This window comes from Rhamphochromis sp. 'chilingali', assembly GCF_963969265.1.
Source record: "Rhamphochromis sp. 'chilingali' genome assembly, chromosome: 3".
NCBI classification, from domain to species: domain Eukaryota; kingdom Metazoa; phylum Chordata; class Actinopteri; order Cichliformes; family Cichlidae; genus Rhamphochromis; species Rhamphochromis sp. 'chilingali'.
Window position 1 is genome coordinate 28,686,253 of NC_137931.1, and position 19,898 is coordinate 28,706,150.

The 19,898-nt window shown below is 38.0% G+C and overlaps 1 protein-coding gene across 1 annotated transcript; it reads left to right on the forward strand.

The window, feature by feature from the left end:
• The first annotated feature begins 4,300 nt into the window (after nt 1-4,300).
• Nucleotides 4,301-18,338, forward strand: ftcd (formimidoyltransferase cyclodeaminase). Its single transcript, XM_080878027.1, has 14 exons — nt 4,301-4,431; nt 5,965-6,148; nt 6,223-6,351; nt 8,127-8,215; nt 8,422-8,601; nt 8,903-9,040; nt 10,939-11,070; nt 11,154-11,215; nt 16,747-16,873; nt 16,952-17,113; nt 17,268-17,311; nt 17,553-17,691; nt 17,928-18,023; nt 18,107-18,338. Exons 1-14 carry the CDS (start codon nt 4,378-4,380, stop codon nt 18,188-18,190), a joined length of 1,620 nt encoding a protein of 539 aa, XP_080734153.1. The 5' UTR covers nt 4,301-4,377; the 3' UTR covers nt 18,191-18,338.
• The last annotated feature ends 1,560 nt before the right edge of the window (nt 18,339-19,898 follow it).

Consider the following 19,898-nt stretch of genomic DNA (forward strand, 5'->3'; position numbering starts at 1 on the left):
AATGATCAGTTTGACATTAGCAATGTTAACATGCTTTGTAATTAGTGATTGTCAGCAGAAGTGATATGTAAAAAACAAATACTATAAAAGTACTACAAATTAAATGTAGAGTATTTTCTGTGCTTACCATGACTTTAGTGTGTTGTTATTAAACACAATGCACAGCTTAGGCTGATACAGATAGTTTTACAGGTACTGCACATTAAAATGATGATCTGATGGTAGCAGTACAGGTAGAATCAGGACTACTCAGGTCATTCAATTTCAACCTGAGGGGACATGAACATCTGAACCCTGATATCCAGTAATGTTTTTTTCAGTCTGAAATAAAAGTCTGAATGACAAAAATGCACTCAGTACTAAAATCTATTAATATGGAGCTCCTGAAAGGTAATAGGGAACGATTTATTGTGTAACACTTCTGTTTTCTATAACTTTTTTAAGAAAAACACCAATGTGTCAATTAAGTACAAGTCTACAATCTAGTGTTGCAACTAATTAATAACTCTTTACTTGATAATGATGCCTAGGCTTGATCCACAGAGAAAATCTGGGCTGTTTTATGATGAACTGTTATGTTTTATAGCTGGGCACTGCTCATTATGATTATGGGACACACATAACAGTCATAGTTTTGCAAACAATTAATCTCGAGCAGTGACATAAAAAATAGAAAAAAAAAGTGTTTAACAGACACTGCATAGATCACTGTGAGCATCAACATCTATATGATGTAGAAAAATAATTAATACAAATTCTGCACTCGTGTGTGTATATACAGGTATATATATCACAGAGTTTGCTAGTTATAAAGATAATGACAAAGAAAAGTCTTGATACATGCTCAATCATGCAGGCAAGGAAATCCCAAAAACTTGAGTCTGTTCATTTGGATGTAGCATCTTTAGTGGAAGAAACAGCAGTCATCAAAGTGATTTCTTTAGTCTCACAATTTTTATATTAACAATCAAGGAACTGACCTCCCAGCCCATTTTTCATTCAGTGGGCTGGTATCAGTCATTGTGCAAATGTACTGTTTATAAGGTTGGGGAATCCACCAGTCACCTGAGACTAAATAAGTCACTTGGATGACTTAGGAGGAAATGTTTCGCCCACTGAAAACGCTACGTCCAGATGAACAGAATCAACTTTTGGGGAATGACAAATTAACCAAAACAATAAAATGACATGTTTTTCCATTCTGTTGCTGAGATGTTTTTAATTGTTGGGTTAAGTCTGAGAAAAGCAAAAAAAAAAAATAGACAAATTATATAAATAATTTTATATATTGCATGCATAACTTATCTGTTCATACTGTAAACATTAGTTTAACCTTATTTATCTAAAATTAAGAAAAATCAAGTTTGACTTAGATGAGATTTCAGTGATGACTAAAATAATAGTTATTGTTGTCAAGGAAAAAATACAGTAGAAATTGTGTTTTATGGTATCATATGATGTGACTTAGGTCACACTGTGTCTCACTAACAACTCCAGAAATGCCAGCAACAATCAGATAAACTCAGTTGTTCTTACCCAGAGTGAAAACGAGCCAAACCCAGCCATCCATGATGTTGAGCTGCTGCAAATCAGATTTCCTGTTTGTCCGGTTTGGTAAAAGTTTACATATTTAAAGACGCCACTCTGTGAGTCTGCATGAAACCATTCAGCTGCATTATTCTGCTTCACAATGAGCCACCAGATCATATAACACATGATTGTTTTACTGCACGTTTTTTTCAGGAAAAAGTTCCTGTATCGACTGTCTTTGCTCATAAGTTACCTATAAAGGACTTTGAACTGCAGTCCACCTTCGTAAAAAGTGCTAAATCAATAAATATGGTGTGATTTACCGTAGGGAAGGTGCACAGTGTGAAACCTGAAGTGTCACTGGTAAATCTCAGTATCTGCAAACTTTTAATGTCGTTTTTGTTTTTATTGTAAAACGATCAAGGACCTACAGTCAGCAGCAGTGAAGGTAAAGGTAACACGTGTTCATCAAAAACAGGTCAAAATAATAGAAACACCATAATACTGTATAGCAGTGATGTCCAACTCATTTTACATCATGGACCATGCACCACCCACTTTGCCTTTAAGTGGTCCTGACCAGTGAAACCCTTCTTTTTGTCACTGTACAGAAGTTTAACTGCAATCCATGAGATATCTTAATACGGGAAAAAGAAGTGTTGCTACAATCGTATGTCTTTTTTTTCTACATGATAGAGAAATGCTAATGTAGTTAATCAAAGAAATCTGTCAGCATGACTCTTTGGGTTTAAACTTTAAACAATCATTTTGTAAAATTACAGAGACGTCCTGGTAGCGCACTGTCCTCTACCTTTTTATTATTATTATTATTATTATTATTATTATTATTATTATGAGCCGATTGTAAAATAAATAAATAAATAACAGAGAGATTTCTATAGTACACAAAGAAAATGCAACTTTTCTGTCATTGAACTTTTTATCTATTACTTAATTACTTTAGTGTGGTATGAATGCACATGGGGGAGGTCTTTATCAGCAGGACAAGCAGTAAAACTCATGAAAATACAGTTAAAATCGAACATTTATGAGCCGACTGTGAGCCTCGAGCCTTACATTTGACACCCACTCTAATAATTTAGAGCCAGTTTACAGGGACTGGCTGTAAATTATTCAGTAGGGGGAGTTTTGTTTTAGGACAATTTAACCCAGAATTCAAATGTACAGAGAAAACAAGTAATGACCACTGATGCTGACCATGCTGGTGGCTGCCCACTGCTCCTTATGAGTTAAATGGAACAAAAAAGCTTCCATGTTTGGGTCAACCTCTCTACACCTGAAATGTAAATCATTATTAGGCAAAAGTGAGGAACATCAACTCCAAGTCCCAAAAAGTTGATTCTGTTCATCTGGACGTAGCGTTTTCAGTGGGAGAAACGTTTCGTCACTCATCTAAGTGACTTCTTCAGTCTCAGCTGACTGCAGGTTTCCCCAATCTTATAAACAGTACATTTGTATAATGAGAAACTAGCACCACTGAAGGAACAGTAGGCTGGGAGGTTAGTTTCTTCATCATAATTATGCAAATTCTCATGACCATTGATCAACAACTAGTGATCAAAGATCATTGATCAAAGACCACTGATCAAAGACGACTGATCAATGGCCATGAGTACCATTTACAGAGAGCTGGGGAATGGCTGCAATCACAGCATTGTAAGATAGTGAAAGATGTACCCATAGGCCCCCGCCTGGATTCCTCGCCTTTTCACGTAAATGGCCTCCTTGACTCCGCACTCAAACCAGCGTTCCTCCCTGTCCAGGATGTGTACATCCTCATCATTGAAAGAGTGTGCACTGGCCTGTACGTGTAAATAGACCGCAGAGTCTTGGTTTGATGAGGTAGCTCTTCTGTGTTGTGCCATCTGCTTTGGCAGAGGTTGTTTGGTTTCTCCAATAGATAAATCCTGGCAATCCTCTTGGCACTTAACAGCGTACACTATCTTACTCTGTTTGTGTCGGGAGACCCGATTCTTGGAGTGGGCTAATTTTTGGTGCAGCGTGTTTTGGGGTTTAAAAGCCACAGAGATGCAGTGTTTATAAAAAAATGTGTCTCAACTCTTCCAATACTACAGACACGTACGTGATCACTACGGGTTTTCGGCTAGGTGGCAAATTGGTCACATGCTGCCAAAGCCACCCTTGTCATTTTACAGCACTTGTACCTAGACTGACCTGGTTTAACCTAATGTTGATACCTACTTTCTTATGGCCTCTTTGTCTGACTGATGATGTTAGGGTAGGGTAAAGCCATAAATCCAGGTAACTGGAAGTTATTCTGAGTATGTTGAATTTGTTTCACAGCACAGAGCCCAGATGTTTATGGCTATCCTTATATGTCTCACACTGTACTGAAATTGGCAAAAATTCAGCTACAGGACGCTAGCGAGACAGATCTCAGTGAACATAGAGCTAAAGGATAAAATTATTAGAATGAAAAGTCTATGTTTTATTTTAGTTTTCACAAATTCAGCATCAGTAATGTCTTGAAGTATGCTGATTGGTTGGTCAAGGATTTAGGAATAGAAGGAAACATGCTTTTTCTGCCCTTCTGGACTGGACTATCTCAAGAGCGCAGCCTGTGATCAGAAACTGAGACAGAGTTCTCTTATGTAGAAAAAATCTGCTGGCATTTGAAAGAGTGTCTGTGTGCAGAGGTGGTAATCATTGTCAGGTGACCTACATACTGATCTGCTGCACACAGTTAATGATTGAACCGCTGCTCAGTGTCTGTCTGAGGGGTTCAGAGGTTTTTGGAGGGGGGTATGTGAGGTTGGACTTGGGTGAAACTGAACTCTTTGGGTTTTCATTCAGTTAGCAGGCACCATGGCTCGGCTGGTGGAGTGTGTCCCCAACTTCTCCGAGGGCCGAAACAAAGAGGTGAGAGGAGGACTTTTCTGCCTAATTAACATTTAAACAGTTTAAAGTAAATAAGTAAAGGTGTGTGAGTATTATCAGCAAAATGTGATTCAAGTATAAATGTGCTCATTGTGAATTGAAATGCTGTTTGACTTTAGTTTTAAAGTTACAACTGCAAGTGTTTGTATTTGCTGCTTTGATCTGTGTGTTTGATTTAATAGTTTATATATCTTTGACATTGAGATGATTTTAAAAAATCAGAAAAAACTTTAGGCTCTTTTGGCAGTTTGAGATCATGAGAGAGAGAGAATCGGATGATTCCCTGTGAACAGCACTTGGTGACAGTGGGGAGGAAGAACTTCATCTTACAGGAAGTAGCCTCCCTCAGAGGAACAGCCATCTGAGGAGAAAGGAAAAGAGAAAAGAAGAGCATAGCAAGATCCTAGACTTCATTCTTCATTTGCCTTTGAATTTAAAATAAAAATATTGACAGATTTCTGGATCTTTACTGAACAGGAAGTGCATAAAATGCTAGAATATAACTTAAACTGTCAAAAACTGCGGTTCAGTAAAAAGTGACCAAGATATGGTTTAGAGTAATGAGATATGTCATTAAACATTAAACAGCTAATCTTTTTTATCTTTAAACAAACAAAATATCTTTAAACTGCTCTGAAAACAGTTTAAATGTCTCAACATGAAATCTGCAGGAGACTGATGTGTTTAACGTTTGAGTGAGGTGCTCTTGAGTTCAGATTATCTGTTGAAACATTCGTTAAACAGACATTAAAGATTCACTCCAGAGTAAAGCTGTGTACTGACCTTTGCCCTCTGTTCCCACAAGAGGAAAACAGTTCCACGGAAGTGGGAACATTAAATAATCAGCTGATTTTCTGTTTAACCACAGAATATGCTTGTTTTTTGACAAACTACACTGTTCTCATATTCCAGCAGCACTGGTTTGTAAAAAATCAGCTGCCAATCAAACCAGAGTACAGTCCAAATTGGACACTCACTGAAAGCATCTGATGCTTTATGATACCAAAAATACAAAACAGGTGAAGCTGAAACCCAACTTTATGAAAGAGAAAGGACGTATGTCGTTTTCAAACTGCAGCAACTGGTGTCCTCATAACAATGTAAATAAATAAATAAATAATTAAATAGAGCCGATGCAGTACATTGAGAAACATGTTCCTAATTTAAGATTTTGATACTTGTTGCTAACACAAATTCTCAATTTTTTGATGTTATCTTTGTTCTATTTCCAGTTTAATGCGGGTTTTAAATCATTTCAAATTGTTTCCATTTTATTTCAATGACAGCTGAGTGTAAATTTCTACAGTTATAGAATCAATTCTGCATAAAATTCTGGTCATTCACTTCATTGTGATGCTCATTAGAGCCATTATTACAGTCTAAACTCTGGCCACCGCAGTATCCTTACTCGCAATCCAAAGTGTTCTTGCTCTTTATTAACACAATATTTCCTTTGAGCTTGACTAACTAAAGCAGGTGAGCCACATTATTACAACTTCTCTATGAACTGTTTAGGTGATCGATGCCATCTCAGCAGCCATCTCCAGCACACCCGGCTGCAGCCTGCTGGACGTCGACCCTGGAGCCTCCACTAACCGCACCGTCTACACCTTTGTGGGCTCTCCCGAGGCAGTGGTGGAGGGGGCGCTGAACGCCGCCCGCCAGGCCTTCAGCCTTATTGACATGAGAAAACATTCAGGTGTGTCTGAGCCCAGCAGCTCATCTCAGGGAGCTGCTTCCTAACATCAAGGCATTAACATGTTTCCTGTCCAGGTGAACATCCTCGGACCGGGGCCATGGACGTTTGTCCCTTCATCCCCGTCCAGAACGTCAGCATGGACAACTGCGTGCAGTGTGCCAACGTGTTCGGACAGAAACTGGCAGAGATGCTGCATGTGCCCGGTGAGGCTCATTAAAAAAAACAGCTTCAGCTTTATTGCAGTCAAACATGCAAGAAAACAAGAATGAGAAACAGAATAAAATTATAAAACTAAATGCCAATGTAAAATTAAAAAAAAATAGTCAATTTTTATTGTTTATTAGGAAAACTAAAAAAAAAACAAAAAACAGCAATACCTGGATAAGACAGACGAGACATAAAGCACAAAAAGCAAGTAACACAGACAGACTTATGACAACCTGCAATGTTTCACAGTTGTGAGGTTTTTGTTGTTAAGCCTTTTTCTCCACCCAGTGGTTTTCTAATGATGGCAACAATGTCTCCTTGTTTTGTGGAAGGTGCTGATCAGTGCCCAGAATTTTTGTGTGAGTTAGGTAAATGACAGAGGTGCTACTTAATTCAGAATTTCATATTGTAAGTAAATAAGTCTGGAATTTAATAAGTCTTTTGTAGCTAAGGAAATCAGACTGAAGTGGAAGGTTTTGGTTTGTTATTCAGGACTATAAGAGCTGTACGGAGACCGATTGCACAGATGCTAGTGTTGTATCAGTGGTGAGAGACCAAGTACATGAAAAAAAAAATCACCTGTCGCATTCAAATGAAGCCAAAGAGTCAGAAGTTGATTTATTTATTGTTTCTTAACTGAGTCAAAAGTCTTATCTTATCTTGACTTCTGAGATGAAAATAAAACACTTTATGTTAGAGCCCAATAATAACATAATCCTGGGCCAATAATGTGGCAATAAAAGAGTGGGAACTACGTATTACTATTTAATTTTAATGTACATACAAGATAATAAACAAAGTAATTTTTAGTTGACCACTATTGGCCGAAATGTATAGCATAGAATAATGATGCCTGTGAGGGTAAAGCTGTTAGTAACAGTACAGTAATATTTTTCTAAGAATAAGAGAAGCTGTGAGCAATAAAATAGTAATTTCTGTGCAGAATTATGGGAATACATTTATAATAACAGTGATGTGGTAGTAATGGCATGATAATAAGATAATAATGCACGTTGGTGTTTTCATATATTAGGATAATATTACAATATTTATATGTGAAATGAATTTTCCATATACCTTAAAAAGGGTCCTTTGTTTGAATGTAATAATATTCAAATATTTTATATTTGATGCTGTGGTGTACTTGTGTGGTAGTTTTTATATAATAACTATAAATCAGTGCAACTAAATATAAGACTACCATTTCTACTATGCTGCATGCAAAAGCTAAAAGCCAATGAAACAAGCTATTACTAGTTATTATACTGTAATTGCATAGTGGTATACGGTATTATGGAACTATTGTCCCTTTATGCCTCACTCCACACTATTACCATGTTCTTACTGAGTTGTCAATAAATTGCTGCCAAAGTCAGAGAGCAACTTTGTCACTACAAATGCAAACATTTGGACGTCAGCTCCAGTGCATGCTGAGCCCAGAACAAAACTCCAGAAGTGCAAATGAGTGGGTGGCACTGTATTCCTGGTCATTCTTTTAAGAGCTGTTAAAACAGACTGGTCAATTTTGAATGAGAACACTAAAGTAAGAGGGATGGGGGAGCACAGAACTGGAAGGTTAATGAGGTAAAATGATTTGGGGGGTTTTTCCTGACTGCTCTGATTTTTAAAAACCACAAAATGTTTTTACATTAGAACCAAAAGGGAGGCTTCACCCTCTCAGCAATAAACCCGAGATTCAAGTCTCAGCTTACTATACACTGTTTTTGGTTTAAATTCAAATTAAGAAGTAAATAAGGTTCTTTTTCCACAGTGTATCTTTATGGAGAAGCAGCTCGAACAGAGACCAGGAGAAGCCTCCCATCTGTGCGAACAGGAGAGTACGAAGCTTTGCCTGAAAAGGTGAGGACTCATCAAATCATTATCTCCTTTCTTCTTCGCTCATTTAGTGTTGTGTGGCTCTAACTTCTGAGAATGATTTCTAAAAAAAAAAAAAAGGTTTCTTTGTAACAGCAGGGTCAGTGATTGATTTTTATTTTTAACTTGAAATATGGTTAACCACAAGAAAATTGTCTCTATTTCCAATTACAATGTTTTTCTCCCTCCAGTTGAAACGTGATGAATGGGCCCCTGACTTTGGCCCCGCCGACTTTGTACCATCTTGGGGCGCAACAGTAACTGGTGCTCGTAAGTTCCTCATTGCCTATAATGTGAACCTGATCAGCACTAAAGAACAGGCTCATCGCATAGCACTGGACATCCGGGAGCAGGGTCGAGGGAAGGACCAGGTGCGTCCTGGGAATCTGGGTTATTTATTTAGCTTTTCATGCTGTGGGTGTTGCTCGCTGTCATGACATGATTAAAATGTCCTTTTAGAATTTCTTTCTTCCTGTTTTGTTGATGAATTTTTCAGATTTTTCTTTTTTAAATCAATTTTTTTCTAATATTTTCCACTTTTTGGAGAATTTGTTGAAATTTCCGATTATTTTTGAATTTCTTATGTTTGTTTGAAAGGTTTACTTAATTAAATAGGACTTGATATAAAACTAAGTATTAAAATCTTTTTTTCTTCTTCTCTGTGTTCATAAGCCTGGGCAGCTGAAGAAGGTGCAGGGGATTGGTTGGTACCTGGATGAGGCTAACCTTGCTCAGGTTTCCACCAACATTCTGGACTATGAGGTGACGCCCCTCCATGCTGTGTATGAGGAGATCTGCAGAGATGCGGAGGTTAGAGCTGTGTACTTTGTGTCGTTTCTGGGATGCTTAGAACTCAAATTACACTGCTGGAAATAGTTTATTTTGATGCACATGCTGGTTTTTTTGCAAATTAGCATTATAATACTCATTTTCATTTTTCCTGTAGTATATAAAAATTGATGTATCTCAAAAATAAAATTATGAAGACACTCAAAATAAATTTCCTGTTGTTGGAAACTTTTTTGTACAACTTTTTTTTATTTACAGTTTTGAGGGATAAACCTCTTAAAACCACTTAAGCCCCACGCCCCCGGTACCGGGGGCAAAAAGGAGGACATCTCGTTTAATCAGTTATAACACAGGATGAGAAATATAAGTCCAGACATGTGTGGTATCCACAGAAACCTCAGAATCTCAGCTAAAATGTCATATAAACCATTTCTACAACCACCAAACACATTGAAAACAAGCCATGATTAAACAAGCAGTTACGTAAATGCACAGAAGACCGCTAAACAAACAAAACTGAACCGGAAATTCTCCAGACTTCATGTAACCGGCTAAAGATAGGCTGGTTAGCTTCCAGAGCTATCACTGACTCCACACACCAAGTTTCACCACGATCAGACCAAAATTCACTGAATGAGCCGCAAAAGAAGACCACTAAAACACAGAGTGGTGCAAATGCGCTAAGACAGAGATTGGCTTACCATCCCGATTTCCTCCGTTATTTTCGCTGGTAGCCGGTAGCCACGTGATTACCAGTAGTTACCATGCCTACCTAGCCGCATCAGAGCCGTTTTCTGTCAACAACCTCCATTTTAGACCCACCTACAGACACGTGACTGGACAGACGCCACATGCAGCAAATTTGGGCCCACGTCTGATTGGTTGAAGTGACGTGAACGTGGCATCGTTACTTTGATTCTATTGTCTAAAACAATTAAAAAGAGGTGTCAATCATGCAAATTGACCAAAAGAAACCAAAGTTACAGCCCCTCGGAGTTTAAAGGGCCAGAGACCATTTAAGCGCTTCATGCGCACTGCAGAAAAGGGCCATTACCATGTAAATGTGTGGTTAATTCTTCAAAAATATATTTTAAAAAAGAGCATTTTTAGGCCTGATAATAAAATTTATTAATTTCTGCTCTTTAATACCTAAAAAAATTCAACTGGCATGGTGTCCAATTATGTGCCAAATTTGGTCATTTTTGTACTACGTCTGGATATTGATGTATTGACAGGGCAGTAATTTTTCACTGTTTCACTTTAGAAACATAAATCTTTGCACAGATGATGTTTATATGTTGGTTACTGAAATCCTGGAACCAAATGTGATCTGAGGCATATTTTTAAAAGGGTTATATGCTAAAAATTAAAAAAAAAAAAAATTAGGCGAGGATAAAATATACTTACTTTTCCTGTGTTCCAGTCTCAGGAACTTTGACACAGTAATATCTGCTTCAATATTTACACCTCTGGTGAGTGTTAGCTTTATTTTGATACCAAGATTGTAAGGACAGAGTTTGTAATTGGAGAGAAATAATCAATTAAATTTGGGCATTACATTTTCGAGCAGGAAGTTCAGAAACCCCCCTTGGTGCTTAAGAGGTTAAATTTCTCTAACTATAAATATATGTAAAAAAAAAACTAAAAACGATTTTAATTTCTTTTGTGGTTTATTGCACTTTTTTGCAATTTTTGTGGTTACTATGGACTTAATGCATACATATTATTAAAATTTGAGCTATAACTGTTGTATTAACGTATAGCAACTTGAAATGCTCCCAAAAAGGGAACTACAGCATGTAAAAATATAAATATAAGCTCTGGCAGACTATGGTAGGTCTTAAAGGGTTAAGTAAAGACCAACAAATCCTTAGACTGTTACTGACTTAATTTTTTCTTTTATTGAAATTGTCTTTTAGGACCTAAACTTGCCTGTGGTCGGCTCTCAGATTGTCGGCCTGATCCCTCTGAAGGCTCTGCTGGACTCTGCTGACTTTTACATCCAGAGAGAACGACTCTTCATTATCAAAGAGGAGCACAAAGTCCGACTGGTCAGCAGATGACTCTTTTTTTTTTTTTTTTTAAGATATTTTAATAAATTATAGGCTCTGATTGTTTGTTTGTTTGTTGTCAGGTGATCAGTAAACTTGGCCTCGACTCCCTCGGTCTGTTTAATCCAAAGGAGAGAATCATAGAGTGAGTATTTACAAACTGTGATGTAGTCAGCTGATTCATTATATACTTTATATCCCAAAAAATATATAAGAACATCGAAGAACATTCAGCCCTTATAATGACAGGATTACATTTTATCTGTGAGTAATAAATAAACAGAAAGCAGAAGGACATTATAAATCCTTTTAAAGTCTCTAGAACATTTGTGGAGTGGATTGAGAAAACTGCCAAACCCACCTAATAATCATTGAGGGTTAGTAGGTTGTCTCTGGTACCAGATTTTACATCATGTTTCTGAACTTCTGAACCCTAGCACACCAGTCGGATGCTTCTTTTCCACTGAGATGATGCCAGCATCTGTTGTATTTTGGTGTCTTTTAAGGACCATATTTCAACAAATGTGAGAACCATTTCTTATACAGTGTTAAGGTGGGACATGTCTTAAAAAGAATCATGGCAGACAGAATCTGTTGGTTGAATCAGTTATTTTTTTTTATAGTAGTCCCTCCAGTAGTTACTGATATCAGTGGTTCCATATCAATCATATTTGTATCAGTGATATCTGATATCTTGTATCAATGTCAGTTTGTTCTGCAATGACAATATCAAAAACCGTACGTCTCTCACTAGCAGTGCCGTCACTAGAAAAGAGGTCAAACATGTTATGATTTTCATGAAGGTCCTGTTGGGGGATTTAGAGTTTCTCTATTCAGGTGCTCAGAAATTCCACTTTGTAGATGGAGCAGTTCATCTGTCTTCATCTGAGGCAAAAAAAAAAAAAAAAATTTTGAAACATGCCAATGAGAGCCCGATCCGTATGGTCCATAGTCCCAGATCTGTGAGGCTGTGGTTCACCTAATTTGAGGCCAAGCGTCCAAAACAGTAGTTTGCTTGGCGCTTTTCAGCGCTGTTAATTCAATCTTGAAGGCCTGCTTACAAAAAATGAAAAAAAAGAGAGCTGATTATTAGCTCATCAAAACACAACACATAATCACCTGACAGGTTTTCTCTAAGTGCACTGTTACAATTTTAAAGGGCCCAATTCTAGACATGTCCATGTTTACTAAAACTCCCTCTAATAAAATAAGAAAACAACCCAAATCTAACTGACAGAATCCACCCATCACTCAAACAACAACCCCAAGGATCTTAAACACACAAAAATGTTGCTTATTAATCTATCAATATGTTATGGAGATTAAAACTTCAGGGCCACAAAAGTTTTGCCCTACTCTTGGTTTAATTAATACTTACATAGTCTGAAATCAGACTTAAAATCACTCCCTCTGTTCATTCTTCCCCACATCATATCTCAGTGGTTGGCCTCAGATTCCACAGCGTCCTGAGAGTCCGAGGTCAACTGACATAATTTCACCTGCTAAATACACACAAAAAATCTTGTTAAAAGCCACACAGTTATGTTCCCCTTTTAGCACTTTAACATACATAGATTTAGCATAAGATATAAACCCGTTATAACAATGTGTCATCACTAAATTATAAATTTCTTGTCCAAATCTGCCCTTCTGAACAGACCTGACCACCTTAATTTATTATCCTGTTACTTTGCTATTATATCTTTCACCAAGTAATCCTCCTCAGTCTCTGCTATGTTTCCTTCATTGAAAGCCTCAGACACACAGCCACACAGGAAGCTTCTTTCTCACCACTCATTTCAGCTAATTTGCATACTGAGTCATATCTCAAGAAGTTACCATGACAAGAGAAAGGCATATTTAAATCTTACCACATTATTAAATTTTTTTATTCCTTCCTAGAAAAATCACTTGTTTTGCTCAATCGACACAAGAGCATTTCCAATTCACTATTTTAAAACTACTTCAAGCTCTTAATCACTTTTTCATTTTCACCAACGTCACTCTCTTGTCATGGAGCTTTTCTGAGTTATTCCTCAACTTCAGAGTTTAAGTGTGTTAAATTCACACTATTTTAACACTAATAAACAGACTCACATGCTCAACATGCTGTCTAATCTTCATGAGCTCTCTCGTAGTTGTAAGGTTAATGCATTTTCTGTTTGTGTGTGTGATTTTGTATGTTTCTTTTTGCAGTGTTTTCCCACTTAAGCAGTCAGTTTTCTCTTCCCCAAGTTTACTAACCCAAATTTTGATGTCCCACCTTAAATAACAGCATTCCTTGTCTTCAGCCAATTCAACCAGAAACTCGGCCTGAACGTTTCCAGTGATGTTTACCTATAAGTTTCTTCCGACCGCTGCATGTGGAAAATTGATCCAGGTCTGCTTTACACCTAAAAATAACAAAACTGAGACATTTTCATTATTATCATGAGTGCTTAAATGACCCACTTCTCTCTCTCCGGCCAGAAATACCAATTTATTTCATGTATTCACCTTGATAAATGTAAGCGTGTTCTTCCTTGCGTTCATGTTATGTGGTCATGTTAATGGAGTGTAAGCTGCTTCTTCATTGCATATGTATTTTATAATCAGGTTTAACTCATGCCTCTTTGCACTGAGCTGTGGATTCAAACTATCTCAATTCTGCTTCTCCCCAAAAGTAATTTCACATGTAACCCTTTGTATATGTGTGTTTTGTATAACCTCATTGTTGTGATATGGTGAACGTCAGAGATGGGCAGTAACGCGTTACTTGTAACGCATTACTGTAATCTGATTACTTTTTCAAGTAACGAGTAAAGTAAGGGATTACTATTGCAAAAACGGTAATTAGATTACCGTTACTTTCCCGTAGGAACGCTGTGTTACTGCGTTACTAAAACCGTGATTTCGTGCGAGAATGTCTCACGACAGTGACGTAAGCGAGTGCGCCGTTAGTGACAACAGCTGTGTGCAGATCAACAATGGATCACATATCGATTGTGGGAGAGAGTATGAGCGTGCAGCGTTTAAAGCGTGGAAGTACTGACCTTACTTTGAGTTTGATTCCATAAAAAGTGACAAAAACATTAGTGTCCATCGTGCGTGGGAAGAAAACTTCTTTTTACAACGAAAAAACTTCCTAAACTTCCAAGCAAGCACCGAGTGCGCAACGATGTAATGGGAAACTCACAGAGAAACTCGCGGATTCTTCAACTGACCGCGGCACACCTGCACCAGGGTAAACCTCCGCCTACCGCAGTCCTGCTTTACAGGTGAAAATAGAGCAACAGGACCGCTGAGTCTTTGACTTTATTTATGTTCTGCTGTGTTTTACTTGCATCTATTTGAAAGAGTGAGTGTAAACACAAAAAATATTTTATTTTATGTGCTGGAATGTGTAGAAAATAGGTTTAAATGTTAAACTAATTTATTCAACTCAGAGAATGTTGCATATAATTAAATTTTTGCTTGATGCATAAAGTTAAAAGATTAAAACTGATAAAACAAGTTAAAAAAAAGAGACTTTTCCATTTGATTACATTTTGTATGACGGATTATGCAGAAAAAGTAGAATTGGACTGAAAGATCTATCGCTTTATTACCTCTTCAGGTTGTAAATCGTGTTTTTAAAAAGTAACTAAGTAACTAAGTAATTAATTACTTTTGAAAATAAGTAATCAGTAAAGTAACAGGATTACTTTTTGGGGGAAGTAATCAGTAATTAGTTACTGATTACTTTTTTCAAGTAACTTGACCAACACTGCTGCTAAGTCTTGATCTAAACACAATGTGCCCTTATTTCACGCACACACACACTTAAATATACTAAGCTCTTTCATTTGCCAGCATTCACACCAAATCTTCAGCGTGCCCAGCAAAGCTCTTTCAGACATCAGGACAATTAACAATTTTCCACACATATCACCATTCTTTCAGCTCAGTTTTGTAGCATCATTCACGCAATACTTTCATCAGCATTTTACACACTTCCCTGAACTTCGTCGTCTCACACACACTTTTTTCTCAAAACAATGTTCACCTTTAATCATTCATTCCAAATGACAATTTTACACTTCACTTATACATTCACACATTTATATATAACAAAAGACTCCCAGTAACTGCCAAGATAAATTATTTCCATTACCATATTCACATCTTCACTTCATCTTCCTCTAGTACTAGTCATCCTACCATTTCGACTAATTTAAAAGCATCTAAGCCCAGGTTCACCCACCTTGCTGGTCAATTGTAGCCGTTATCTGTCCGGGACAGCGGCCCGATTACTAAGTCCTATCTTAATCTATAAGAGCTTCACGCAGCTCGACAAGAAGCTCCACCTCATGAACGCCCAGCGTCGTGCTGGCGCCTGAAGCTTTATGTAAAGCTTACATGTGAGCCACGTTTAAAATGGTCACGCCCGGGGGCCCCGCCCCTGTCGGTCAAATGGTGCAAGAAAAGTGGTGCTTGACCACTAGCTATTAACGAGCGTCCCCAGTGCTCGCAGTTGCCAGCTGAATTAACCCTCTCGCCCAAGGACAATGTTCCGCATCCGGAACAGAGTGGAGGCATAACCCTCAGAACATTTTGCACCCCTAGGAAGTCCAAATTCCCTTCCTAAGTACTTTAAATAATTCTGGAAGCATCACTGTGGACTATAACCGCCAGTTTATTATCTGATGCCCGGGTCCCACCCTATAATCAATGTGGGAATAAAATTCCCTGACCAAATGTCCTAATCTAATCTCTTTTCTTGGCTGACTTAACACACACATAACACACCAACTTCAAACATACATCACAACAACTTTCAACTTCACCCTAAAATTAATCACAATAAATTTTATCAAATATCCCCAAACTTTACCTGTATTTATTTCTAATTACCCAAAGGTATCATGGACATGTCACCTGAGATCTACTTAATAGATTTTATAATTTAGTTTAATTTCCACTACTGAGCCACTTTAATGGTAATAATCATCAATTCAGTGGACAACTAATTTAGAATTCATCCAATGTGCACAATTTTCAACAGGCTTGCGCTTACCTATACTCTTTTGTATAGGTATGAGGTGGTCTGTTGTCCACCTCATATCAGATCGTACCTTAAGGTCCAAATTAGTCCCCTCAGCCGCAAAAGAATCCGGGTCACTGGCACCAAGTATTAAATTCCGGTTCTTTTGGATTCTTTAGGGCCAAGAAAGACATGGCTCAAAAGTGGTCCTTTTACTTTAAAAATTATCTTTATTTTACATATCCAGGATAATGAGACCTGAACACAAAACACACAACCCCAGGTCTGAAGCACAAACGGCAGCCTAGGTATTTATATACTTGCTCTCTACGTCACACCACACTTTAAGTTTCGATCAAACAGCCTAGTTGGTTTCACTTTCTACTGCAATTACAATGCTTCTGCAAAAGCATGCAGTTTCGTGTCAGCACTTTTGGCACAGAGTGTACTCAGAGTTAGGCCTTTCTTATATAAAGCAATATAATTAGCATATAAACACTTAAGATTATAAATTTAAACCTCAACAACATCCAGCATCAATCCTGTGACAAACCCAGAATATTTTAAAATAAAACAAAAGCTATATATAACATTATTTGTCAGTATTATATAGTAGATGATAAATGATGATGATATCTTGTTAAAAGTAGGTGTGGTGTGTATCACCTGTGCAGGTACATGGTGAAGTCACAGGAGGATGGACAGCTGGTGTCTTTGTCTCTGCGGCAGTTTGTTCAGAGCGTTGGTGCTCGGACAGCAGCTCCCGGAGGAGGATCAGTTTCTGCAGCAGTTGGTGCAATGGTACGAGCTTTTAGGTTCATAACAAAATGATACAATTTTACTTTTAGTTACTTATTTTATTTCGTATCCCTCTTGTAGGGGGCCGCACTGGGTGCCATGGTTGGTCAGATGACGTATGGGAAGAGGCAGTTTGAGAATCTGGACAGTGTGATGAGGAGGCTGATTCCTCCATTTTATCAGGCCATGAATGAATTGCTGGACATGGTGGATGCCGACTCCTCCGCCTTCAACAGCTACATGGTGAGGAGGAAGGTCCAACAGCTGCAGAGCCTCAGAAACATCTGCAGGCACCCGGAACCATTTCCACTCTTTACTTCTTTCACTGTAACCAGAGTGTGATTATGTTTTGTCTTCATGTCAGATTTGAGTTGATCATATTCGTCTCATGTTGTAGGCAGCACTGAAAATGCCAAAGAAAACTGCAGAGGAAATGAAAAGGTGAATACTCAAGACTTTAAGACCACCAATTACTGCTAATGACTGAATGCCGTCAGGTTACATTTTTTAAACGTCTTTAAAATGTCCTTGTAACTTTCAGAACCACGTTTCCACCTGTGATCATTTTTTTAAATAATCAAATATTCACTTTGTTCTTTTTACAGCTGAAAAGGTCAAAACTAATTTCATTTCTGTCAGCTGCAGAAACACTTCCTGTTTATTTGTTTGTTGTTCTCATCAGGAGAGAAGCTGCGATGCAGGAAGGACTGAAGCAAGCTGTTGCCGTCCCATTGGCTCTTGCTGAGAGGATCAGCATCCTTTGGCCATCTCTTAAAGAAATGGTTGTCTACGGAAATTTTAGCTGCAAGTCTGATGCTCAGGTGTGAAAAAACACTCATTTCTACTTGTTCTGCTCAGATTCTCTGAAGGTTATAAAGTGCACCTTCAGCATCATGGTGATATAAACTGAGAGGAACTTTGTCTTTTATTAGTGGTGTGTTAAAACATGAATGCATATTAAATATTTTAGTCTTTACTCCCACTTTTCTGTCAAACATCGCCTGCAACAGCAAAGCTGTAAATAAGCCCACCTGTCATGTTTTATTTCTGGTCTCAGGTAGCAGCTAAAGCTTTAGAAACAGCTGTTTTTGGAGCATACTACAATGTCACGATCAACCTCAAAGACATCACAGATGAAGCCTTCAGAGCAGCAGTAAGTGTGTCCATGAGGTTCTTCAATGTTGCTGTTGATATGCTCTGCTTGTGAATAACTCGTTTTTTTTGTTTCTGCTGCAGACCCAGAAGAGAGCGTCAGAACTGCTGCATGAAGCCAAAGACAGCAGTGCTGCCATCCTCCATGCTGCAGAGAAAAGAAACTGAATAGACTGAAGAAATAAATAAAGCTGCACAAGGAAGATAATCTGACATTAATGTGACTTTAAACACTGAAGAGCTGGATACAATGAATGTATTACAAGGGAAAATCTTCAGAATAAAGAGGTTACTTGAAATGGTAAAAGTTTTTAATTTTTGGTCATTTCTTTCCGTTCATATTCACAGAGCAGAATCACAATAACATTTTATTGTAAGATGATTTTCTGTCGGGACAGATTATGTTGCAGTGGACGAACATGGTACTAGAAATACTGGTAAAAATTTTATCGTATGCGATGGCAGACCGTGGAGATGTGGGGAAAGAGGACCCAAACGCCGGCAGGGCTCTAGACTAACTTTTTGCCATGGGCGTACCGGTACGCCTAACTTTTTAAAGTTAGGCGTACTGGCACAAAAGTTAGGCGCACACAAATTTTATAATAATTTATATAATATAATGTGTTTTTCTGGATACACTGTGCTTTTTCAGCATTCAAAGATTGATGACACCGTGTCAGAGCACTGGCTATGAATTTCAGAAGGATCAGGCCTTAACAGAAAAGTTAGCAATAGTTCTTTTCCTATTACAGCTACATCCACTTCTGTCGTGCCTAGGCTGCTCACTAGGGCTGGGTATCATCACTGATTTCTATAATCCATTCGATTCCGGTTTTCAAAGTCCCAATTCGATTCAACTTAGCCTCAGACAGTCAGAAATATTATAATTCTGATCATTTATCAGTACTGACTTCATCAGAATTGTGAACATCACAGCAGATGCCTTTGTGTGAAAGTAACTGAGAATAAAACACAGAAAAACATGAAGGAGATTTTCCTGGTCTGGCTTTTTATAGCAGATAACCTTAAAAATATTCTACAATGTTCTGCATATAAAGTTTAAATTTCTTCAGTATTGAACAACAGAAAAAATAGGCTTTCTTGTCCGAGGTCATTTAAGTGAAAAAAAGAAAAAGAAAAGAAAAAGCCAGCAGCCGACAGCGCTGTAAACAACGGTAGACTGGTGGGTAATAAGCGAATGAATAATACAGAAAACAGAGATTGGAGACTGTTCTTGAAGTACAGAGAGAGATAGAGAGAGAGCTAGCTGTGCATGGAGTAATAGTCATGGAAGCAAAACGGCAAAATTCATGACGACATTGATCAAATGTGAAGCGCAGTTTGCTGCTTCTTTTGCTGCTGGCTCGGTGAATTTTGGTTGGAGAGAGACAAAACCTGCAGCTCAGAATCAGCGCGGACCGGACGCATCAGAACCGCTAACCTCCGACAGCGTGTCCGTCTACGGGCCGTCGGGTTAGAAAGCCGAGAAAGACAAAGTTGATTCTGATGCGTCGGTCCGTTCTGTGTTTACGTCTTTGTGTGGAATCCGTGTACCTGCTCTCATTTACTGTTTGGTTGTTGTTGAAATGGTTTTGTGAGCTTTAATCTGAGAATCTGACGTTTCTGGCAAAACACAGTTATATTTAAAAGTCGATTCAGGATTTAATGAATTGATATCGCTTTATTCAAGCTACTCACCTCCCACTTCCACCTGCACTTTCAACTGGACCACGGCCAATCAGAGAGGTCCCGCCCCTTACTATCTCTGATTGGTTTAGTCCACGATAGGGGCATAATGTGTGTCTGTTGTTGACCACAGGGAAGGTTGCAGATTTTTTTTTTTTTTTTTTTTTTGCTACCCGAACAGTTGGTCGCA

What these genes read in the sequence shown, in the direction of transcription:
- ftcd (XM_080878027.1), top strand. Translation starts at nt 4,378, where the DNA reads ATGGCTCGGCTGGTGGAGTGTGTCCCCAACTTCTCCGAGGGCCGAAAC. An exon ending in CCGAGGGCCGAAACAAAGAG is followed by an intron (nt 4,432 to 5,964) that starts GTGAGAGGAGGA and finishes TGAACTGTTTAG; the next exon opens with GTGATCGATGCCATCTCAGC. An exon ending in GCTGCAAGTCTGATGCTCAG is followed by an intron (nt 17,692 to 17,927) that starts GTGTGAAAAAAC and finishes TTCTGGTCTCAG; the next exon opens with GTAGCAGCTAAAGCTTTAGA.